Here is a 24362-nt window from a genome sequence, read left to right on the forward strand (position 1 = left end):
GATCCATTATTCTGTTTGCTCTATACATGAGGAGATTCATAGCCTAAGAGAAAAATCACACGGAACAAACAGGATAATTGCCTGTGAGTGAAAGATAAATGTTTCAGGGAACAGAAGATATTACATCCATAAAACAAGAAAAGCCCAGAATCATATTCAGAACACTGACCATCTAGCAAGGCCAGGGCATTGAGCTCTCAGAATCTACGTCTACCATGAACTATCTTAAGGGAAATGCAGCCAACATACAACATATTTGCCATAAATACAATGTTAGAGACAGGTTTTTGGTAAATGTCCCTTATTAAAGCCAGGACATTCTCTTCTACAGTTTTTGTTTGTTTGTTTGTTTGTTTTGTTGAGAGTTTTTAATTATGAATTGGTCGTGGTGGTGGTGGGAGTAGTGCAAATTCTTTTTTCTGCATCTGTTTGAGATAATCCCATAATTGTCCTTTATTCTGGTGATTGGGTGAATTAGGTTGACTGATTTTCAAATGTTGAACATAGGTAGCATTCCTGAGATAAACTCTATTTGGTCATACTGTTTTATGTTATTATATACATTGACGGTTTTGATTTGCTTTTGGTTTGTTAGAAATGTTTCTATCTATGTGCATAAAGCATGCACTTCTGTACTTTTCTTTTCCTGTAATGTCCTTGTCAGGTTTTAGTGTCAAGGATATTCTGACCTTACAAATCAAGTTGGGATATATCTCCTCTTCTATCTTCAATGGTTTCTGTAACATCGGTGTTATTTCATTTTATGTATTTGGTACAGCTCACTGACGAAGTTGAAGAAAATTGAATCTGGAGTTTTCTTTGTGGAAAGGGGAATTTTACTCTATATAAATTAGATCCTAGTTTTTGATGGGAAAATAAATGCAAAGAAAAATAATCTAGTGCTATGTTAAATCATCTTGTTCATAAAAGCCTGATGGATACACATTTTTAGAGATCTTGATAAATCCTTCCAAATTTCTCTCAAGAAACAATGAATCCAATTTATACTTCCTCTCTCCGTGGAATGAGAGTGCTGGGTTTTATCGTCACAGCTATCACTGTGATTCCAGGAAATAAGTTCCTACAAGAGGTAAGTGGAACCCCCACTCCCCGCTCCCATTCTTGAAGCCACTTAGGGCTGGGATGGAAGAAAGGAAGGAAGACACCATGCATGGGGAGGGCAAAGAGCCTTTGAACGCAGTCATCTGAGCACTGGGAAGACCTATTAAACAGGAAGGGTGAATGAAGAAGGTGAAACAGGTCTTCTGGGAGCTGAGGGGTCTGAAGTGATAGTCCTCTACCCCATATGCTTGCACCTCACGTGGTGCGTAAGACTGTAGAGACGAACGAACGAATGAATAGAATAAGTTAAGAGACTGAAAGTTTGGAGTCAGCAGAGATCAAGCTTCCTTGGTTTGGTGTTTGCGAGCTCAAGCTCAGTTGAAGACTTTTTACTTGTGAGTCCTGTCTAAGGAAAAGAAAGTTCCGGTCTAAGGAAAAAAAAAGGCGCGTAGGGGGAAACCCATAATCGTGTAGGCCCCCTGGCCCCCAGTGAGCAGATGACACAGCTCTTGGACGTCAGAATTCTATTTTTCTGATTCTTAGAGCTCGCGACTGAGTGAAGGGTGGGGTCTTGGGCCAAATGCTGGGTTATTTCGGCTGCAGCCGGGCGGCTGTCTGGGCGAGATAGGGTTGAGTGAGAGGAAGTTGAGTGGGCATGCGCCTGCGGCAGGGGGCCAGGCCGGGGGGCCGGGGTGGGGGCGCTGGGGGCGTGGCTTTTGGAGAAGCGGGGGAGGGGAGCCTGCAAGAGGGAGGCGGGGGAGGGGCGGAGCTGGTGGGTGATTAGACCGGTTGGTAGGAGAATGCGAGAGAGGGGTAAAGATAAGGAGACAAGTGAATCGTCAAAAGGAAAGACAGCCTCTGTGTGTGTGTGTGTGTGTGTGTGTGTGTGTGTGTGTGTGTGTGTGTGTGTCCCACGTGTCACAGCGCGAGCTCAAACTATGCCCTGAGCCTTAACAATTTGCATCTTTTTTCCCGTCACTCTAACTGTAGCAGAAATAAGATCGCCTTTGAGCTAGGAAGGTGTTCTCTGCTAGTGTGAGCGAGGGGGACTGTTCTGACCAGCCCGGAACTTGGCAAAAGAGGGCACCAGAAGGAGCGCATCATTGAGGGCTGAGTGAAATGAATGAATGGAGTTGACAAGCAAACTCCTTGCGAATGTGTGATGCTGAAAACCTAGGATCCGAGGTGCCCTGCTCCAGCCCTAGCCCCTACCCCTGGGTCTCTGAGCCCAGGGAATCCCAGGGAGCCTGTAGTTGAGGGTCCAGAAAACTCACCCCAGTCCCCTACACCAATCCCCTGCTTCAAGCTAGGAGGCACACCCACCGGGCAGTTTCCAGGAAAGGACTGGAACTCTTTAAACCCTGAGAGCCCTTCCTGCGCTGCAGGGGCCCCAGACTGGGTGGAGCAGCCACACCTGCCTGTAGCTTCGGGGAAGGGGGCGTGAACAACAGCCAGCGCCGCCCTCGGTATGCTCTGCGGGCCCTGCGGTCTGCCGATCTCTGTGGGTCCCACAGCTTCCTCACTTCCCTAAATGGGCAACTGCACTTTGAGAAGGCCAGGTCCTTCCCTGGCAGACCTAAGTGGCACATCCTGCATTGGCCTGGGCCCTTAACACTGGATTCGAGGTGTCCCGGCCCCCTGCTGGCCTGTGACTGTCCCCAACTGGATGGAGCCATGGCTCCCACCTTCCTGCTGTTGCTGCTGGGGCTGCTGTGGTTCCAGCGCCCTGTCTCAGGTGAGAGGAGCTGGCATAGGAGGGAGGGAATGGCCTTTTTCTGGACTCTCCCTCCCTGCTTTTCCTTGCCCAATAATCTTGTTTGATGCTTTGTGGGGTTGGAGGAGAAGGGAGATGGGGCTGACCTAGTGGCTCCTAACCAGTAAGAAGGTCACGTCCCACTATCTGGCCCCAGGCAAAGTTAACACAGGACTCACAAACTAAGATAAAGCTCTGGACCCTCGCTGGTTGGGCCCCTTCATCTGCCAAGCTTGGTCAGGACCTCTGATCATGGACACTGTTTCCTCACCCAAAAAGTCTCCTTCCCTTCTCTAGAAAGCCCTGTTTGGTTCTTACAAGAATCATTGCATCACGTGTGTGTGTTTTAACTGGCTAAGTGCTTTATGCCAATACCCTCTTCCTCATCCCTCTATCCTGAGGGGAAGCCCTCCTTGAAGGCCTCGCTCACCCCATAGCTACTAAGTGCCCCTTGAGGGGGCCTTCTGCAGTCCTGCCTTTCTTATTGCCATGGTCACCAAGTTACCCTCTCCTGTTCAGTTCTGGCCACCACCTGTGAGAGGGGTGGAAGGTGGGCACAAATGAACACAGACCCTTTACAAGAGTTCCCGACCCCGCACTTCTCCTAGAAAGCCCCCTCTCCTTGCCAGGGCAGAAGTGTGAAGTAATCCTAGGGTCCTCCAAACCTCCCACCTGCCAGTTAACTTACTTGGATCATTCTGTTGGTTTGTACAGGACAAAGGAATGTCCAGACAGGGTGTTACCTTAGCACAAGTCTCAGCTGTAGTGCAGCTGAGGTGAAAGCAGGTAGACGTCTCCTGTCATTTGTGGGGTCCTTGGCTGTCACAGCTCTGGGCTCCACTGGAGAAGTCTGAAGCAACCTGGATTTGAGAAAGGGAAGCACGTGGAGCACCACCTCCCTTCCAGGCACAGTCCTGGGGCCCAGTTCCCACAGTCAACCTGAGACAGATAAAGAAGCAGACTTTTGGGTTCTACTCACACAGTTAGTCAGTGGTGGAACCGGGGTTTAAACCCATATTTATTTAGACTCCAAAATGTGTGCTCTCCACTCTGTCCTGCTGGGGAGAAATGTGTGTATGTGTGCGTGTGTGCGTGTGTGTGTCGACAGCAGGCTCTGGGGGATGTGAGAGGGGTAAATGCTGGGCGTACGGTGGGCAGTGGAGTGGAGGGAGACCATCACAGCTTTGTCCGTCTCCCTGTCCCCTGATTCCCCACCTTCAGCCCTATTTCTACTCTCTCCCCGCCAGCCGTGGATTGTGAAATGCACGGACCACATCTTATTTCTAGGCAGAGACTGTAACAGGCTATGGATGAACTGTGAATAAATGTATAGTTCTTTGGTTTGTACTCCATTGGGAATTTATTTGCATGTTTGAGCATTTTTAATCTCTGGATTTTATGCAACTAGAATGTTTTAAAATGAAACCGCACTGAAAATGACCTATAGCACCTCGCTATTTAAAAGATAACTATGATGAAGTTATTTGTGAAATAAATAACTACTCTTAATTTTTCAACTATTGGATTTTCTTTTTTATCTAAGTTGTTTGTGCTCTGGAATTTTGTAACTTTGGGACTTCTGTATATCTCTCACTGAGGACAAGACCTAGGTCTTTCCCACAAGACCCTGAAGATGGGGCTATTACCTTTCCATCGGGCTAGAAAATACCATGTAAAAAGGGGCTGTGTCAGTTGGAGCTCCCTGAGTGTAAGGGCTGAGTTTCCTCCATTAGCCTGGGGGTTCCCTGAAGGCTGTTCCTGTGTCTCGACCATCAGACTGGGAGTTTCCTGAGGGCTAGTCTTATACCTTCATCCTAGAACTCACCAAGGGCATGGACTATTGTCTTCCTCCTAGTTTGGGAACTTCCAGAAGGTAGGGCTACTCTCTACTCCAAAAGACTGGAATCTCCTTGAGGGAGCGGCCTGTGTCTTCCCCCTCAGACTGGGAGCTAGCTTGAAGCAGGGCCTGTGCATCTCCTCTCTCGGACGGGGGAGTTCTTTTGGAGCAGGGCTGTGTTTCTCCCTGGAACTCTGGTTCCATGACAGCAGGGCTGTATCCACCTCCTCTCCCCTCATCCCAACCTTTGAGATGCCTCCTTCCTCCTCTCTCTCCAGACCTTGCTCACCAGCAGTGTCTCCCCAGGTGTCCCTGCTGAGAACGTGTACACTAAAGTCCAGCACTTTGAAGGGGAGACTCTGTCTGTGCAGTGCTCCTACAAGAGCCGCAAAAACCACATGGAGGGCAAGGTATGGTGCAAAATCAGGAGGAAGCGGTGTGAGCCTGGATTCGCCCGGGGCTGGGTACAGGGGACGCGCTACCAGCTGCAGGACGATCCCAAGGCCAAGGTGGTCAAGATCACCATGGCGGCCCTCAGGCGCCAGGACTCCGGCAGGTACTGGTGCATGCGCAACAGCTCAGGAACCCTGTACCCCCTGACGGGTTTCCTGCTGGAAGTGTCTCCAGGTGAGCAGGCCTGCCAGGGCACTGGGAGGGTAGGGGTGTCCTCCCTGCCCCGTACTCCACTCACAGCAGATGTAGTGAGAAGAACAATCCATCAATGGGCGTGTTGTGCTACAGGGTTTTCACGGTTCCTTTACTGACATCTTCACGGGCATTGTTGTCCCCCACTTTACCAATGAAGAAAATGAGATCTAAAAAACCCTCTGTGGATCTGACCTTGTCCACAGTCACAGAGGTAGCAAGTGGCAGAGACAAGATTCACACTTAGGGCTCTCTGTGCTTTGTTCTTATTCCATCAGCTGTTCAATATACATTCACCGAGTCCTGAATCTGTGCCAGAGACTAGACACAGTCCTGCCCTATGAGAGATGACAGGCGATTGCTCATCATCAGAAGAATAATTATAGATAACAATAAATGTTCTTAAGAAAATCAAGCAGTGTGACAAACTGGGAAGTAACTCAGTGTTGGTGGGGGGGAGCTAGTGAAGCATGGGAGACTAGAGAGGACCTCCCTGAGCAGATGACATCAAGCAGAGTCCTGTGTGAGAAGAGCTTTCTAGCCCTGTTGAAATGTGGGTGCTTTGTATTCTAGGCAGGGAGCACTGCATGTGCAAAGGCCCTGCGGTGAGAAAGAGCTGGGCTTGTATAAGGCAGGGCTGTGTTGCTGCCCCATATAGAGTGTGGGGCACAGTGGCAGGAGATGAGGTTGGGAGAGTCAAACAGCAGCCCTAAAGTCTATAATGCCACATTTGGGTTTTATTCTAAGTACAATAGGAAGCTATTGGAGTGTTTACAGGAGTGTGTTGTGACTTGTCTTTAAGAGTATAATGGCTGAAAAAAGAAAAAAAGAGTATAATGGCTGCTGTGTGGAGGGTGGATTGTGGAAGGGTAGGAGATGAGCCGAGAGGCCACTGTGTGTATTGTGGCTGAGAATGAATGTCTTAAAGTAGGACATGAGGTGGAGAGAAGTGGTTCAAATCTGTGATGTTCAGACTTCCTGCCCACTCTGTAAACTTTGGAGGTAAGACAGGTGAATGAAAGGGAGGAATCAAGAGTGACAAGGTTTTTTATTCCATCAGCAAGGTGCATGTCAGTACCATTTATTGGGTAGGATGACTCTGGAGAGATGCTAGTTTGGAGGATAAAAATCAAGAGCTATCTTTTGTCATGTTAAGTTTAAGACACCTCCTAGAACCCCAGGTGGGCAAATGGAGCAGCAGTGAATCCTGGAGGTTAGCTGAGAGCTCAGAGCTGGGGATATACACAGGAGAAGTATCCCTGTGATGATAGTTTATTTTTATTTGTTTTTTTTTAAGATTTTTTTTATCCATTTGTTTGAGAGATAGTGAGTGTGAGTAGGGGAGGGCAGAGGCAGAGGGAGAAGGAGAAGGAAACTCCCTGCTGAGCAGGGAGCCAGAGGGAAGAGGGGCTCTATCCCACGACCCTGAGATCAGGACCTGAGCCAAAGTCAGATGCTTAACTGACTGAGCCACCCAGGAGGTCCTTTGTGAAGATGATTTAAAATCTAGGGGATTTGAGAATTCTATACAGACAGAAAGAGGATTAGTTGTTGCTTAGGGCTGGGGGAAAGGAAGGAGAGGTAGAGGTTAATAGCTAAAGGGTGGGGATTTCTTTTGGAAATGGTGGGTATATTCCAAAATTGACTGTGGTGGTGGCTGTATGACTCTGTGAATAGACTAAAAGTCATTGAATTTGGTGCTACAAATGGGTGTGGTATGTGGAATGTGAATAATATTTCAAAAAAATCTGTTAAAAAATCAAGGGGATGGAGAAGTTCTCCCTTCAGTGTACAAAAGAGAGAAGGGTCAAGCCCTGAGGTTCCCCCACATTTATAAGATAGGAAAGAGTGAGGAACCAGCAAGAGAACATGAAAAAAGCCAGCCAATGGTGATGGCATGAGTTATTGACCCTTCCCCATCCCCTGGCCCACCTGCATCCCCCTCTTCTGTTGTGACTGAGCTAGGGCAACTGCTGTCTCTAAGATGTGGGTCCAAATCTCATTACCCCTCTCCAGTTCTGCTTTAGACCCAAGGGATAGTTAAAATCAAGTGTATCAAAGTCTTAATCTGCAGGGATACAAACATGAAATGGTTTTGTTTTTCTCTTTGCATATACCCCCCTCCCTTGTCAAATCCCATGGTCTACCTTTTAAAAAGACCATTTGGGGAGATTCCAACTTAGCAGACCCTTTCAGTTATTAGGGAATAAAAAAATCCTCAGCCCATTTAAAAACTCTAATCTTCTAGCAATATATGCTCTTCTACTCCTTGAAGACCAGAGGTTATGGCCCAAGCCACCCAGAGTAGGAAGGAGGGTAGTAGCCTGCTGCCTAACTCCCTCTACTTCGTCCCAGCAGGTGGGGAAGGTGGGGTTCTTCTCAGTAACCTCGTCCTGCCTTCTCCTCTTTGTTGGGTGTTACTTTTTTCTACCCAGCCCTTTGTGATCCTCTGTTAGGTGGGTGTCTAAATGCTGGCTCTCCTAAGACACGCACACGTGAGTTCTCTGAGGGGTCTTTGAGGTCTCTCCACTGCTGAGTAGGATGATGTGGGAGGTCTGGCTCCAGGTCACCCTCTAACCCCCATCCCCGCTCTCACCAGTGCTGCTTGTTCTGGGTTCCCTTGCCCAGAAAGATGGGTACCTTCCATGGTGGCCATTTAGCCCTCAGGAGTGTGTCCTTGCCATGCACAGTCATGGGATGTGGCTGCCTGTGCCAGCCCTCTCTCTCCCCCACCATCTCTCTCCAATTCTCTTGCTCTCTGCAGAGATAGACTCCACCACATCGCCACAGATGGGACCTCATGTTTCCTACAACCCTTCTTCTTCCACCACCCAAATGCCAGCCTTCTAGAAAACGTGAGGTAAAAGGCTGAGTGGATGGATGATGGGAGCAGGTGTCTCTTCTTAAGCTCTTAAGGTGGGCATCTGCTGCTGGAGGCAGTCTTTGGAATGTGGGCCTTCAGTGCTTCCTTGTCCTCATTTCTGGACCCTGGTCACCAATTATGGAACACCTGGAAAGTCCCTGTTCAACATGCTAGTGAAGAAATCTCTTTGGTGTGCAGGAATAAGGAAGGTCTGGAGGTGACTAGAGAGGTGAGGACAGGGAGGAGAGTTGGCCTGATAGGGAAAGCTAAAGAAACTGGGAGAGCCTCTTCCTTCTTTACTGTGCTTACTTCTTCTCCCTGACAAGCCCACATTTGGTCACACAGCAGAGCAGAATTCTTGGTCCAGGGTCAAGGAGGGGAGACAAGGATCTTTTCCCATCAGCGAGGCCCCTGACTCAGTCTAACATTCTTCCCTCTCTGGCCCCTTAGCCTCCACAACCAGGAGAAGCACTCCTCTTAGACAGCTGGCCAATATCCTCAGGAGCAGAATTGTTGTCACATCGGGCCCAGCCCCCACCTCAGGCTCTGATGCCCCTTTCACCACCAGCATGACAGTTTTCACACCTGGCCTCCTCACCTTGACCAGTCTCGTGCCCCCGACTGCCTCAGAGTCCATCAGACTGACCTCCATGACAGGCTTCAGCTTCACCAGCCCTGGCCCTTCTACCATGGGGCCCAGGAGGACCGTGGAATCCCAGACAGTGACTGTGTCTCCAAGTGATGCCAGAGCCTCCTCTGCTGCCCCAGCATCCATCTCCACCAGGGCTGGGCATCTGCACACCAGATCACCCACCACAGGAATGTGCCACACCGGCGGGTCTCTCCTCAACAAATTATCCCCTGTCAGGTACCTGTGGCTCCTGGGCTTGGGTGGCTTTTGACCAGATCCAGCAACAGTAATTGGTGCCTGAATAGACCTCAAGGTGCAGATGTGATAGCAGAGCTTTCCTTTTCAGGAGGTCAGTCTGGCCTGCTGCTGAATGGGAGGTCATGGGAGGCCAGATGCCAGGCTGGAGAGGGGACATAGAGGATGGCAGTGAGAAGTGAGGGTTGGAGATGGGTCAGCATGAGTCTGTGGATGGAGAGGAGAAGGTTGGGGCAGGACAAGGATGTGACTTGGGAGTAGAAAGTGGGAAATGGTGGATGCTTTAATTTGGGCTCCCCCAGAAGCAGCCTCTGGGACCTGGAGTACTGGAAAGAGCAGGGGGAAGGGAGACAGAGAAGCAGTTGGTAGAGAACCTAATCAAGCTGTCCACCACTGTGGGCAGCAGAGCACAAGCCCAGAGGAAGCTCTAGGGCCCAGGATCAGACTCCCAGCTGAAGGGCGAGGGAGCTGGGGTATTAATACACCAACTCCTACACCAACACTGCTCATATTGGTCATCAGTGAGGGGCTGCCTGCCATGGGTGGCAAAGAGGACTGTACTGACAGGAGAAGGTCCAAGGGCTGAAAAAAATTTAGATGGAGGTGCTGAGGGCTGGTGCAAGGGGATACAGGTTGTGTACCTACCAAATCTGCTTCAGAGGACAAAGGAGGGAAGGGGCCATGAGGAGAGGCTCTCACTATGAGGAGAGCAAGACTCTCAGTTTCTTCTGTCACAAATGGGGGTCTCTTAGAGTTCTCATCCTCGGTGATGAGCAGGTTTGGGGGAACAATGGAGGGAAGGTGCTAAAGTGGAGAGTTGCCCTTCTCTACCTGACCTTCTTCCCCTGACCTCTGAGCTCCTCACTTCCTTCTGCCATGGCTGGATCCCCAAGGAAGGGAGGCAGTCACTCCTACCAGGGCTGTGAGGATTTCTCCTGGTCCCGGCTCTTCTTACGTGGCATCCAGAAAGACATGGGTCAGGGTGGGGGCACCTGGATGCTCACCACCTCCCTGCTCTGTTCTGTCCCCTCAGGCACCAGGATTCGTATTCCATTGTGCTCCCTGGGTTGCTGATCTTTCTCCCAGTGTCTCTGATGTTGATCGCGGTCTATGGGCTCTGGAAGAAGAGACACAGGGGAAGTGAGTACGACCCACTCTCCCGTCCTCCAGGGGGGGCAGAGCACGGGGGCTTGACACACTTGCCAAAGCGCCTGACTGCACTCTGTCCCCAAGTGGTATGTCATCAACTGCATCCAGCCACAAGGACTGCTCAGCACCCAGACGAGGGAGGAGGGTGGGAGGAGGGCAGGCAGGCAGGAACAGCATGGCATGACCCTCGGGGGCTGACCTGGCAGGAAGCAGAGGGCAGAGCCAGAAGAGGGGATGGACTGGCCCAGGCAGGAGCCCTGCCCCTCTGCATCTCTCTCCTTGTCTTCACAGGCTACAGGGTGTGCAACAATCCTGCTAGACCCTGGAGGGACCCACTTGGAAGACTGGAGCCTCCATGGAAGCCTGCTTGGTCTGAGGCAACTTAACTATGGATTGCGTGAGCTCCTCCTGGAGGGGCCTTTGGAGGCCAGAGGAGGATGAAGACGGGGGCCTGTTTGAACTGGAACCCAGCTGAGGGCTGAGGACTTGCTCAAGGCTGGACTCAGGCCTCTCCAGAACCAGAGGCTGCTCTTGACCCACTCAGTCCTCTTGGGCTGCCAGGGGCCTGGGACAGCCCCCAGATTGGGGGTACCAGTCAGGAAACCCCAGGGGAAGCCACCGAGGGGAATCAGCTCAGAGCCGCAGAGCCCTGGGTCCCCTCTGGGTGGTGGGGAAGACTTGACGATGCTGTACACAGAGAGTTCTGGTCCTGTGGGCCTCAGAACCCCTTGCTATGGAGCAGAGGGGAGCAGACAGGTGAACAGCTGCCCTCTCCCCATCTGGAACCCTGTGTCCTCAGCTTTCCTCTGCTCCCCTCAAGCTTCCCCATGTGCTTGGGGAAGAAAGAGTCCCAGAGGCAATCAGTGTCTCAAGGGTCCTGCCATGGAGGGGAAGGAACAGCGACCAAGAGCTGGAGGTCCACAGGGGTGTTGGCAGTAGGGGACCCCAGCGCAGTCCAAGTCCCCCATCCCCAGAGTCCTGTGACCTCTGATGGGCCTCTGGATGTGTCCTGCCCTGACTGCAGCTGCTTGTCACTCAAGTCCTGGGAACCAGCAGAGCCCACCCTCCCACTGGTGCTACCCACTGGCCAGCTCTCCAGGGAAAGCTGTGACCAGGCTGCCCAGAGCTGCATGGTGTCAGGACCAGCCTGTCCCCAGACTGGTGTGTAGAGGCTAAACTCAGGGCCCTCTCCCCCAGTTCCCAGCTCCAGGTCTGAGCTCCACAGGAGACTGAGAGCCCTCCAGAGTCCACTGCAGGGGAGGCCACGGTTCAGAGAAGTAGTAGATCATCTGCCTTCCCCTGGGACTCATCATCGCCTGGGAAGAGAGGAGCTGCTTGTGACCCAGCAAGGACAGCTTGGAGCAGAGCACAGCCTGGAGGAACACCTGGGTGGGGTAGGGCTAGGGAGGATGGTGCTGAGGAGCCTCGATGGGGGCCCAATGGCCCTAGGAGTCTGGCCTCAGCTTTACTGGCTCCTGGCTCAGACTTGGCCTCTTCCACAGTGAGGGCTGGAGAATATGGGCTGGCTTTGTCCCGTGGAACAGGGGCTCTACCAGCCCGAGCACCTGGAATAAGCCCCCAGGGATTGATGTGACATCAGGGGACAGGGACAGGGACAGGGACCTCCCAGGTGGGGGAGCAAATGTCATAGGAGAGTGACACAGCTCAGGCCTTGATGGGTAGCTGGGAGACCACTCCAGAATGGATGTGGGGAGAGAGAGAGGGGCGGGAGATAATCCCGGGGGACAGCACGGAGGAGGCACCTCTTTCCTATGTCCAGGAGAAGGCACTAGAGGAGAGACTCAGATTGAGGAACTAACAAACCTGGTGCCAGGACACAGACACACACACAGACACACACACAGACACACACACACACACACACACACCCAACCCCACCCCACCCCACCCCACCCCACCCCACCCCACCCCCATCCTCCCTGCCAGGAGAGGGTGGCCATGACCTTGGTGTCTAACTAGGAGGGGGCTTAATTTCCCTGTGGGAAAATAGCTCCCTAAAAGCCCCCCTCCATTCGCGATCCTACAACAGCACACTGACTGCCCTGCCTCATCTGAGAACAGGATGTCCTGTGGGAGAGCAGCAGAGGGCTTAGGACTGCGGCCTAGTGAGGCCACCTGTCTGTGTAACCCTGTGTGAGTCACTAACCCTGCTGGCTCTCATTTTCCTCTCTTGTGAAAGGGGACACTAATGCCTACCTCTCAAGACTGCCTTTGGGATAAAAGGGAGTCACCTGAACCTCACGCACCTGAGTAAATGCCTCGTGATTGCTGGCCTGCAAGCTCTCCTCCAGCTCCAGTGGTCTTTGTACTGAAGACCTTTGGACCCTATTTCTCTGTTTTGTGCTCGACTGGAAGGGGCAAGGGAGGACAGAGGGGCACATGGTCAGGCCTCACATTGTGGGTGCTGGACCCAGGCAGAGGCATTTGGCTGTGCCCTGATGCTAGGCAGGGAAGCTGTGAGGAGACCTGCCATCCCTCTTTGCCCAGGATGAGAGGCTCCTGGAATGGGGGGAGCCTGCGTGACGTGCCCGCCCACAGATCCTGCTCCCACATGAACCCCACAGTAAGAACACAGGGCGCTTAGGGCTCTAGATGCCCTGCCCCTGCTCTCCACCTCCGGTGGGCCCTGAGGGGCTTCTTTGGACCTCCAGTGCTCTGGGACATTGTCCTCAAAGCCCCAGCGCTTCATTTTCTCCTTCCTGCTCCTCCTCCTCGCCCTGGAGCTGCAGGAGGACCCAGAGCCGGGACAGACAGAGGGCAGGGAAGGGCGGGACACCTGCGAGTATTGAACGGGCCAGGGCTGCCGCTGCCTTTAGTGGGTAAGGCAATGAAGCTTCCTGAGCAGTGGGCTGTGATGATGGGACACACCTGTGAAGGGCTTCCAGGCGTGACCAAGGGCAAGGACACATAAAAAAAAAACAAAACAAAACAGCACTGAGGGGGGTTTCCTCTGCAGAGCATGGCAGGTGGGTCTGTCACCGTGGAGTACACATGCCCCTACAGGGAGGCCAGCAAGCAAGCCTCAGGGTCACAGTTCTCCCACATGGCTGCATGGTACTGGGTCGGGGATGCTTCTCCTTCAGGCTGATGTACTTCTTACCCCACTGCTGGGAGTAGTGAGAGCCCTTCTGGGGGCTGCTGCAGCTGCACAGAGCCAGGCCCTTCCTGGAGAGGCCCGCCACCTGCCGCCGCCCACTCCTGAAGGGCTGCTGCAGGGCCTGAAGCCCCATCATTCCCTTGCCATCCTGGAGAGCCTCCTGTCCTCGGAAGTCCTCACACCCTGAGCTTCCTGTTGTCCTGTCCTGCTTCCTGTCCTCCTAATCCCGGCTTGTTCCCCGGGCACTTTAGGCCTGCTGTGCTCATCTCCACCTCAGAGTCTGCACACCACATGCCCGACCTGCCATGTTGCATTTTCACGGGGTTTTCTTCTTTCTGGGTTGTAAAGAGCCTGTGGTTATAGTAGCTCTTCTAATGACAATTATTCCTTAAGATGTGCTTGATTACTGTGGTCCTTTGACAAATGCTTATGGAGTGATTATGGCAGGCTGGGAGCTGAGGAACTGGGGTGACCTGGAGGAGGAACCCCCCCAGGTCCCATCCTTCTGCATCTATCTCCCCCCACTGACTCCCCTCTCCACCAATTATGTCTGCAGCTTCTTCACTCTCTCCCACCCATACCAGGGGCATTCCCTTTACCTCCATTTCTGGAAATGACTCTCCCTCTCCTTTCTCCTTGGTCCCTCCAATCCCCACAGAGCTCCCCAGCTCCCAGACAGGCCTGGGCAGGAAGTCTCGGACCACTGGGCACCTCCAAAGGGTCCCCTAACTCTGTCAACCTTCAGCTGGACCTTTCTACTTGCAGGGAGGACATACTTGGGAACGGGAGGAAGTGGTAGATTAGAGGGGAAAGCAGAAAGGAGAAATAGGTTCTGGTTTCAAGAGAGTTTCTTCCTGGACTTTCACAGCTTTCTACACCCTAATCCCAATGCAACAAGGAGGAAGAGGCTGGGCAAGAGTTAGCCGATAGAAGCTTCAGAATCTCCTGGAGCCTCAGCTCTGAGACTGGACCCAGCCCACATGTAGCACCTGCAGCACAAGGCTCCTGCTTACAGGCCAAGACCTCCCCTCCTCCCAGGCCTCCCGCTGCCCCCTGGAGGACTTGGCCTCCCTCAGCTCTTCTTCCTGGACAAGTGAGAGTGGCTAGGCCAAATCCCCACCCCTGCGCCCCAGCTCCAGCTCCCTCTCCTCAGGGCCTCCCTGCTCCCACCCCAGCTCAAGAAGAGGGCCCATGGCCTGGGACGCCACATGCCCGCTGCCGCCTGTCCTGCTGGTGCTCCTGGCCTCAGGTGATGAGGGGGGCAGAGGGAGGGAAAGGGGCAGGAGGAGGGAGATGGCCAGGTGAGGTGGACATGAGGGGGGCCATGCAGAGGGACGGCCGGGGCACCCACCTGCCAGCCCCACCATGTCTGAGGGGTGGCTCCCTGACGTGAGAGTGTACTTTCAGGCTCGTGGGGACAGAAGCTAGAGTTGCTGCATCACCTGGAAGGGGAGTCCTTCTCTGTGAAGTGCCCGTACCAGCCCCAGAGAGGCTCAGGAGCCGTGAAATTCTGGTGCAGGTGGGACTTACCACGTACCTGTACCCGGTTAGCCACCTCGCCCCAGCTCCAGGGGAAGCCTCGAAACTCCATTGAGGATAACGTCAGATGGGGCTACTTCATCGTCACCATGACCGAGCTCAGGGTTGAAGACTCTGGATCTTATTCATGTGGAACCTACAAATCCTCCAGGATATTTTTTCACAGAAACATCCATCTGGTGGTATCTCGGGGTGAGTCCTTTCCCTTCTTTGTGTGCTTCTCAATCATCCTGAGTCACAAGATGTTACAGCTAGAAAGGACTCCAAAATAATGGTCTTCAGTGCTCTCACAGCCAAAAATGGGTGCCCCTTGCCCAGAGTCACCTCTGGTTAAGGGCAGATCAGGCACCAGAACTCAGACCTGCTGGCTCCCGTGGTTCTTCCTTTTCCATCACATGCATTTCTCTGAACATTTTTGTTGTTATGAACAAGACTCATCCACTGGTTTGTAATGACTGTAGAGCCTTCTCAGATTTGAGCAAGACTGGCTGATTGGGCCATCCCTGGCATCCCGACTCTTGGCCCTAACCCCAGCTTTCTCTCAAAGGGTAGTGCTTGCGTTGCAGGTGACTGGATGGGTTAAGAAATGTGGACAGACAGGAGCCATCTAGGGAGGCAGACACGGTACTCTGGGGACGAGACAGGGAGGTGTGGTGGCCAAGGGCTCAGAGAGCCTGTGTCCTCACCCTGGACCTGCTCCTTAGAGTCGAGAGACCTTAAGGCTCAGGTGGGAAGCTGGGCGATAGTCTTGACTGAGGCCCTGGTGTTTTTCCTGAAAATCTCAGACTTACAAAGCCCCCCTGTGTTTCCCTGTGATGGCCAGGGCTTGAATGGCATCTTCCCAGACCAGCTGCCAAGCCTGCTCATCCATCTGGTGAGCTGGGCACCCAGAGGACCCTGGTCAGCTGCTTGGTCAATCACCAACCACCCAAGCCATGGCTCACTGTCCACTCTATGTACGGCAGGGGCTGCACCCTGGAAGGGAAATCAAACACCTTGAGACTCTATCCTGTGCTGGTGGAGCCCACAGCATCCCCTGCTGAACCCTGCACCCAAGGCCGACACAGAAGTGAAGGGTTAAGTTGGTGGGTGGTAGGTGGTGTATTGGAAGCATGTTGGATGGTGGCCCAGTGAAGGGAGGGAGCAGGTTGCTGGAGAAAGCAGTGGTATGGATTCTCCTAGAGGATTCCCCAAAGGAGGTGATACCACTTGGGCCTTATGAGTGAGCAGGAATTGATCCAGAAGAGACAAAAGTGGGGTGGGGGGTGGGAGGGATGCATTTTCGGTTGAGAGTGCATAACATGGTCAAGAACAATGAAAACAGAAAAGACTGTAGTATATCCAATATACCAGTGACAGTGTGATCCTAACCTAAAGCCTCTCACACTGGAGCACTTGACTGAGAGGGAAATCCCACACAGAGTAACTCCCGCATAGAGGGCCTGGTGCAGGGCATGAGGCATGGTGCTTCTCAGAGTCCTCACCTGGCCCAGGGCCCTGTGTGGGCTCCTCCTTTCCAGGGCCAAGGACTAGCAATGGGGAGCCTGGAAAGTGGGGCAAACACATGGGAGTGCTACCCTCATTGTCATCTCTTACAGCTTCAACCCTGCGTACTGCCAGGAGCACCAGTGGGACCACAGCCTGGACCTCTGCCACCAGCCCTGTCACTGACAGGTACTTCTTCCCCATCTTCCCTGCCCTCCACTTCCTCCCACCCATGGCCAGCTGTGGCGAATGCCTCCAGCTGCCACATCCCCACCACTATCTGGCTCTCAGGGGATGAAATGGGAGTCACACCATTTGTACCAGGTGGCTTTGCCTCTTTAAACCTCAGTTTTCTCATCTGCAGAATGGGGCCAATGACATCCTCACGTTACAGCAGGTACCTGCTTGCCTTTGGCATGTCAACATTTGGTGTGAGGTTGTCCTGTGCACTGCAGGCTATTTGGCAACATCCCTGACCCCTACCCATTAGATAGCAGCAGTGCCAATCTCCCCCTGGATCACCCAGTTGCGACAACAAAATCCAAGCGTCTCCAGATATTGCCAAGCTTGCCTTGGGAGACACAAGCACCGCCAGTTGGCAACCACTGCTGTACAGAGGGCTGTGAAGATGAGGTAGAATTGGGTCTGACTCAATGCCAGACATGTGACCAGGGCTGCCTCATTTCTCTCTCCCCTCTTCCAGCCCTTCTTTATCCCATAGCTGCCGGGGTCCCGGGAAAGGGTGCACTTTGTAGTTACTACAGTCCATGGCCTGATTTCCTGTCATCCTGCCTGATGGTTCCCAGGCCCCAGCCCCCGGGAGTGACCCGATAGCTGTTTTTCTTCCGGCCACCACCCTCCCCTGCCTTCTGCCCACCCACCATCACTGCGATGGGAGCCCAGGGTTCTCAGAAATCCTGGTTCCTTGCTTCAAGGCGCTATACCCAGAAGCTGCGTGGTGCTGGTCATGGAGCATAGAGGGGTCCTTACAGCAGCTGCCACCCAGGCTTAGGGCTTCAACCCTTGACACCGCAGACACCTTCCCTGGAAGCCTGCTGCAGTGTAAGGAAGCCTATCTTAGTGTTCTGCCTTTGACCTAAGACAGGTCTTGTTCAAAAGCATTTATTATGTGGCAGCGCTGTTGGTCACAGGGCACCAGCTGAGCCCATCTCATGGGCAGGGGTGAGGAACTGGGACCAAGAATAGTTAAGAGCAGGATGTGGGAGGGGTGAGTACAGACCCTGCAACAAGGTTCAAGTTAGGGGACAGCAGCCAGAAAGGGAAAAGGAGGAAAGACATTCCCGTTTCACAGAGGAAGAAACAAGCCCAGATGTGGCTAGACATGGCCAGACGTGGCTGGATGTAGCTGGACGTGGCTGGACGTGGCTGGACATGCATGGCTTATGGGGCAGAGCCCTTGACCATGGCCGGCTCAACAGGAGGGTCGGTCACGATCACCCAGGTGGGGAGAGGGATGCCTTCTGGACAGAAGGTTGGCTCCCACTTGCCTCACCTGGCTGGTCATTTGTTATTCCAAAGCCCTCAGGGCAACTGGCAGCTCATCGTTCCCAGCTCTACGTTGGGTGTCCTGCTGGTGCTGGTGCTCATCCTCCTCGTGATCCTGTCCTTCAGGAAAGCCCGCAGAAGCGCCGCAAAAGGTAAACCCCAGTGCTGGCTCCAAGTAGACCACTGAGGGCTTAGCCATGATGTTCCCATGCCCACGAGCCTGAAGACTGGCTTCTCATGCCCATTTGACCAACAGGGAAACTGAGGCTTGTGTGGTGAGTGGTCAGGATCGCTGTGTTCTCTTGCTTTGTCAGAGCAGCAGGTGGGGTCATTCTCCTCAAAGGCTCAAGGTCAGCCCCTTCCAAACCTTATTCACCAAAAACTGGGTATTCTAGTATCCATTGGGGAGTGTATATTTTGCCCTCTTCTTATAGGTAAGGATTTTTAAACAAATTTATCTGGAAAACTTTTTTATTGTGTGTTTATATGTGTTTTAAGATTTTATTTATTTATTTGACAGAGAGAGAGAGATAGTGAGAGCGAGTACACAAACAGGGGAAGCAGCAGGCAGAGGGGAAGCAGGCTCCCTGCTGAGCAAGGAGTCGGCTGCGGTCTCAATCCCTGGACCCCGGGATCGTGATCTGAGCCAAAAGCAGATGCTTAACCAACTGAGCTACCCAGGCACCACAAGAGTATTTTTTTAAATTGTCACTATTGTTTTAAAAATTTGTCTTCCTAAAAGCATTAAAGGATTTTTTTTAAAAGATTTTATTTATTTATTTGACAGACAGAGAGCACAGGTGGGCAGAGAGGCAGCCAGAGACAGAGAGGGGGAAGAAGGCTCCCCGCTGAGCAGAGAGCCCGATGCGGGGCTTGATTCCAGGACCCTGGGATCATGACCTGAGCTGAAGGCAGAGGCTTTAACCCACTGAGCCACCCAGGCGCCCCGTTAAAGGATTTTTTAATGTTTAAGTTGCAGGGTTTTTTTAGCATTAATCACATGTAAAATCACCAGCATTTTGTGCAAGGCTTATCAGATTAGTGTCTTTTGATGATTCCGGCCTTGTTTTTTGTTGTTTGGTTTGTTTAGCACATATTGCATATTTATTAACCATATAATCCAGTGATGTGTGTGGTGACAACTTTTTTGAAATGTGGAAGTGGGCCAGCGCTATGTTGAACCTTAATGACTTTAATTTTTCGAGCTATCAAAATCCTAAAGTAGTAATGGGTTGTAAAATTTTATATACGTATTTTTCAAATTATGTAAAGTAAACGTAGTGGGTCACAATACTATTTTCATAAACTAAAATAGAAAAGCAAAATATCACATTGGAAAGATAAATATTTTTTCATTGGACTTTTAGGAGAGAGAGTGTGTGTATGAGTCTGTGTGTTTGTATATATAGAAATAAGATAAAATGTTTCTCAATGCGGTTCTTGGTTCAAAATTTTGAAAGACATTATAGGTAACTTCACTAGCAAATAGATTATACTTAAATGGATTTTTAAATTTGGAACTTTCAGTGACTGGGATTGATTCAGCTTTACCAGTTTTATGCAAATTTGCTGTATGCCGCCAGTCTGATTTGCCCCTTGGCACCGAGGTCTGACCCCTGGATGCTGTGTGCTGGCCATTAGTGAGCCCCCCGGGGCAGGGTGGGATTTCCAGACCCAGCCCTGGTCCCTCCGCCCAGTGGGGACCTCGGGCGCCCCTGCCTTCCCAGAGGAATGGGACCTGCGGAGAGGTCCCTGCCCCAAACTGGACTCTTTCCTTCACAGGTGAGGACAAATCCCACCACATCTATAACAACATCTCAGTCCAGAAGGAACAGAGCACTGGGCATAGGAAGGACCTCTCACCAGGGCAGAGGCGATCTCAACTTTCCTGGGTATCTTGTTTGTCAGTGTTTTTTGTTTGGTGGTGGTTGTTGTTTTCCAGCTTCCCAGCTTGTATTTACTTGTAGTTTCTGTTCACTCTGCACCAGGGCTCACTCGTGACTCTTCACGCTCCTGTTGCCTCATCTACATGCACCCTTGGCCCCATCCTTCCCAATTCAAACCACTTAGAAAGAGAAGTTGACTCCCCAGCTTTTGATCTTCACCCCCACAGGAGTCAACTGTTAATAGGGGGCCCCCTCTCATGGCATGGCTGCCACCAGTCCAGTCAGCTAGGGGGACGGGGGTCACATGGTAAAAACACAGCTCCCTAGGTGCTCTCTCATCAGGAACTGGGGACCGGTCTGTTGCTGTTGGGTAGGCCTGTCTTGTCTAAAGATCTAAAACTCTTGAAATCACAGAATTGCAGGATTGGGAGGATTTAAAGCATCTGCTACAACCCTCTGTAATGCTGGGATCAACTCTACAAATGGCATCCCTACCAATTGCTCTTCTAGCTCAGTGCTCTTCAAACAAGTGTGGATAGAAAACTCCTGGAGAACTTGTGCAAACAGAATTTCCTGGACACCACCCCCAGAGACTGCCTTCCTAGAGCTTAGGTGGAGCCTGAGATTTTATCAAGCTGCTAGGTGATGCCAGTGCTATTGGTCCACGGGTCACACCCTATGTTGTCTTCCTTAGCCTATTCTTTTTTTTTTTTTTTGTAAGATTTTATTTATTTATTTGACAGACAGAGATCACAAGTAGGCAGAGACTCAGGCAGAGAGAGGAGGAAGCAGGCTCCCCGCTGAGCAGAGAGCCCGATGCGGGGCTGCGTCCCAGGACCCTGGGATCATTACCTGAGCTGAAGGCAGAGGCTTTAACCCACTGAGCCACTCAGGCGCCCCTTCCTTAGCCTATTCTTAAACATCTTTAGTGACGGTGACTTTGCTGCCTTTAGCCATTCCCAGAGGCTCTGCAGGGTCCATACTCTGTTCCACACCTTATCACTGTCTCTGTCCTCCACCCAGCTCAGGGCAGCCTTGGGGCCACGGACCACGCCCAGCTATGATCTGTACATTGAATGTCTGTCTCCTTTGATTCCTAGGGCTCCGATCAACAGAAGGGCTCTGATGAGGACACTGGGGCCATCTGCTATGCCTCACTTATCCACCTGAATCAATTCGGCCCTGAGGACTCCATCTACGTCAACACTCAGCCCAAACTGAAACCCATGCCTGATCCCCTTCTGACTGTAGAATATGCCTGCATCCCTGGAACCAGACCCCAGCCCACCAAGTCAACTGCCCCGGATAGGGAGCTCAAGAGCTAAGGATAGACTTCACTGAGCAGTGAGCACTTAGCAAATACTTGTGAGGCATAGGGCTGCTCTGCCAGTGATGGGCGGGGGGAGGACTTCAGCATGGCAAAGATGGTCCCAAACCAGCAAAAGATCATTGCTTCCTACAAGGGCAATGAGGAGGAAGGAGGAAAGGAAAGTCGTTATCATTCAGAGGGGAGAAGCTTTGAGTGTGAAGGCTGTGATGGGTAGGCTCTGGGACCTATAGAAGGGGTCTCTAGACAACTGCTTGTTCCCCTCCCCAGGGTCTGGGAGGAGGGATACTGGAGTAGAGTCCAGTTAAATAGGATCTGGACACCAGTGCTCCAAGTCACCCAATCTTCACACTCTGTGACCCTCACTTCCTTCCTGACCAGGGTTTATGAAATCCTGACATGCTGTGCAAGTTCCTCTTTGGTGATCTCCTCATGACAGCCCCTGCCCAACTCTCTCTGAGGGTCACTAAGTTCTATCTCTCCATCCCAGCTCCTCCTCTCCTTCCTGACCTTCTGATTTTGATTCTCACAAATGATCCTGACAGGACGGGCAGTGTCTGCTGCTCAGCGGTCTTCCTTAACCCTTGGCCTTGCCAGTCAAGGTGGGGCATGGGAATTTCCTTCCCCGTGGTGGCCCCTGCAGCTCCACCAGAACTGATCTGGGTTCCTCTGCCTTCCACAGAAGCTATCATGTATTCTACTAGCTGCACCTCAAGGACAGCAGGCTGAGGGTTACCTCCTGTTTTGCCCTAGTGCCCTTGCACAGGGCTATTATGGGGACAGAGCCCCCTTCTTTATTAGGCACTCCCAAGGAGTGACTCTGAACTGTGGGAACTCCAGGTCATGGGGGCAGAGGGTGGGGTCCTACCACGTCATGGAAAAGATTGCTTGACTGCTGATACATCACTTCTCAAGGATAACATTTAAAGATCATCGAATCTAACTGCCAGTGAGTCCAACTGCAAAATCCCAGTGAGTCATGCAGTATCTGCCTCAATCTCTCCAAGGACAGGGAATTTACCACCTCTTGCTCAAGCAGCTTGTTTGTGAATGTTTTTTTGTCTTTCAGCTTGCCCTCAATTACAGTGAAAGGTCAGCTTGCCTACAGGATGGGACCTGAGGGTCAGGCTGCTTCATGGCCAGAAAGGTAGAGGGGTTGGAGAGGTGAAGAGTGGGGGGCGGTCTGAGGTTTGGCAGGCTGGGTGCAAGGGAAAGGTCTTCCTCAGGGAGGAAGGCAAGCTAAGCACTTGTCACTTGGGACATTCCAGGCTCCCTGTGCCGAGGATGTTGTTCTATCCTCAGTCTGTGGTTGCATGAGGACACTCAGGAACAACCCCAAGTTGAAGGAGGTGGAGAGCAGGATGCTCTGAGCATCACTTTAGCCCTCCAGGTCTCTGCTCTGCCCTTCCAACTCCTTACATCTGACTCCTAGAGACTGGGCAACTACTGCACCCTGACCTCCCACCCTACCTAGCCTTTCTCTGAGAAGGTCATTGGCACTGACCTGTGGACTTATTTGACCTCTGGTCCTCCATGGTTCTAGGCTCCTAACAGTGCCTCTTGGTCTGTATTTTAGTCTACACTCCCACTGAGGGAGCCCGTATTCACCATGGTCTTCTCAACTCAGGTTTCCTGGCTACAGCACTATGAGCCATCCCAGGGGTCAGGTTCCTCATGAGCTGTCCAAACCCAAAGGATTTACTCAGACTAGAGCACCCGGAGTTATAGTCATTACACAGTCCTTGTAGGGATCTGCTGACTGCTAGCCACTGCTCAGGGTTGGGGACACAATGATTAAGGCTAGTAAGCCAACAACTATGGAGTGTTTCTTATAGGCCACATTCCTCTACATACATTAATGGCTCAAACATCCTGGAAGGAAGGTACTCTCCTATCATTTTAAAGATGGGGGAAATTGAGGTGCAGACAGGTTAACTTTTTCCCAAAGTCTTGACTCTTGAAAGGGGTTCAGTAGTTGTTCCCCAAATTATTTCCTCCTGAGAACATAGCTAGATGATTACAGTCCAGCCTTTCTTGCAGTTAGAGGTAGTCAAGTGACTGGGCTCTGGAAGTTACTGTTTGCCCCCTCCAGGCCTGGCCCATAAAACCTTTTATGCAATCATCAGTGTTTTCTCCTTCCTCTCATTTGTCACCCAGATGGCATGGTGAAATAAAAGTTCTTAATGTAAATTCTAATCCTAACTCAGCTTCCCAAGGGTCAAAAATCTGGCTTGCCTTGTCTTTCCTAACTGCTACTGCCTCTTCTGCTGCTGGAGCTTCTTTCTCCTGGGAATCCTTACTGGATTTCTCAAAACAAGTCCTTTTTTTTTCACTGAAGTCAAACAGAGAAATACAATTATCATATGGTTTCACTTATTTGTGGAATATAAGGAATAGCATGGAGGACATTAGGAGAAGAAAGGGGAAAATGGGAGGGGGTGTGAAATCAGAGTGGGAGATGAACCATGAGAGACTATGGACTCTGGGAATCAAACTTAGGGTTTTGGGGTGGAGGATGAGTGAGCCTGGTGACAGTATTAAGGAGGGCACCTATTGCATGGAGCACTGGGTGTTAAATGCAAACAAAGGTCAAGGAACACAATATCTAAAACTAATGATGTACTGTATGGTGACTAACATAATAAAAAAAATAAGATAATTAAAAAAATTTCCAACAACAAAAAAATTGTTCAACCAAAAGAAAAAAAAAAGATTAACTTCTTGACCCCTGAGAGTAGGTACTGAAGTTAGAAAAAGACCTAAGTAATAAACAAACAAACAAACAACACCCCCCCCAACCTAAAAAATAAACCAACAAGTCCTTTTTTCCCTCCTACTATGGTGGTCATATGCATAACAGTTTACTCAAGGGGTACTTGGCGAAGGTCCTGTCTTTCAAGGACCTTCATTCAAGGACACCTAGGCTGACACCAACAAAAAGTCATCAAAACAATCTGAAACTTTACTCTGTCCTTGAAGGAAACATATGAGTCCACATTTATCTTGCTGTCAATAGCGGGCATCTACCATCTTACTCACCCCTCCCCTCACCCCAGGGAGTCTCTCCTTGACCCAATTCTTCTGGTCTCTTTGTTTGCCCACCCACTGGTAGTCATTAATGTCTTCACTGAAGGAATCATGTTTCCTCAGCCAAACACTCAGAAGTCAAAAAGCTGGTCTGAGCTGGGGAGAAGTATGGATACTCCATATCTCTCTGGTCCCTGCTATTTTAGGTCTTGTCTTCTAGGCTGAGATATTTGAGTTTGTGGGGATGGTTTGGTGATGTGGGGTGGGAGGGTGAGTGAC

The 24362-nt window shown here is 51.4% G+C and overlaps 2 protein-coding genes across 5 annotated transcripts; both read left to right on the forward strand.

The window, feature by feature from the left end:
- The first annotated feature begins 2225 nt into the window (after positions 1-2225).
- Positions 2226-11787, forward strand: TREML2 (triggering receptor expressed on myeloid cells like 2). Of its 3 annotated transcripts, none has more exons than XM_032862229.1 (5): positions 2227-2797; positions 4931-5279; positions 8611-9028; positions 10080-10186; positions 10487-11787. In XM_032862229.1, exons 1-5 carry the CDS (start codon positions 2729-2731, stop codon positions 10579-10581), a joined length of 1038 nt encoding a protein of 345 aa, XP_032718120.1. In that variant the 5' UTR covers positions 2227-2728; the 3' UTR covers positions 10582-11787. The 3 variants fall into 3 exon arrangements, with proteins under 3 accessions (XP_032718122.1, XP_032718120.1, XP_032718121.1); XM_032862230.1 differs by having other exon boundaries at positions 2229-2797; positions 4959-5279; XM_032862231.1 differs by lacking the exon at positions 10080-10186 and having other exon boundaries at positions 2226-2797.
- A 2484-nt stretch (positions 11788-14271) lies between these two features.
- Positions 14272-23258, forward strand: LOC116870479 (trem-like transcript 4 protein). Of its 2 annotated transcripts, XM_032862232.1 has the most exons (7): positions 14272-14562; positions 14721-15044; positions 15676-15937; positions 16473-16526; positions 17877-17995; positions 19626-19735; positions 20830-23258. In XM_032862232.1, exons 1-7 carry the CDS (start codon positions 14505-14507, stop codon positions 21052-21054), a joined length of 1152 nt encoding a protein of 383 aa, XP_032718123.1. In that variant the 5' UTR covers positions 14272-14504; the 3' UTR covers positions 21055-23258. The 2 variants fall into 2 exon arrangements, with proteins under 2 accessions (XP_032718123.1, XP_032718125.1); XM_032862234.1 differs by lacking the exon at positions 15676-15937 and having other exon boundaries at positions 16451-16526.
- The last annotated feature ends 1104 nt before the right edge of the window (positions 23259-24362 follow it).

This window comes from Lontra canadensis, unplaced genomic scaffold (assembly GCF_010015895.1).
Source record: "Lontra canadensis isolate GAN:19392208 unplaced genomic scaffold, GSC_riverotter_1.0 scaffold23, whole genome shotgun sequence".
Taxonomy (NCBI): domain Eukaryota; kingdom Metazoa; phylum Chordata; class Mammalia; order Carnivora; family Mustelidae; genus Lontra; species Lontra canadensis.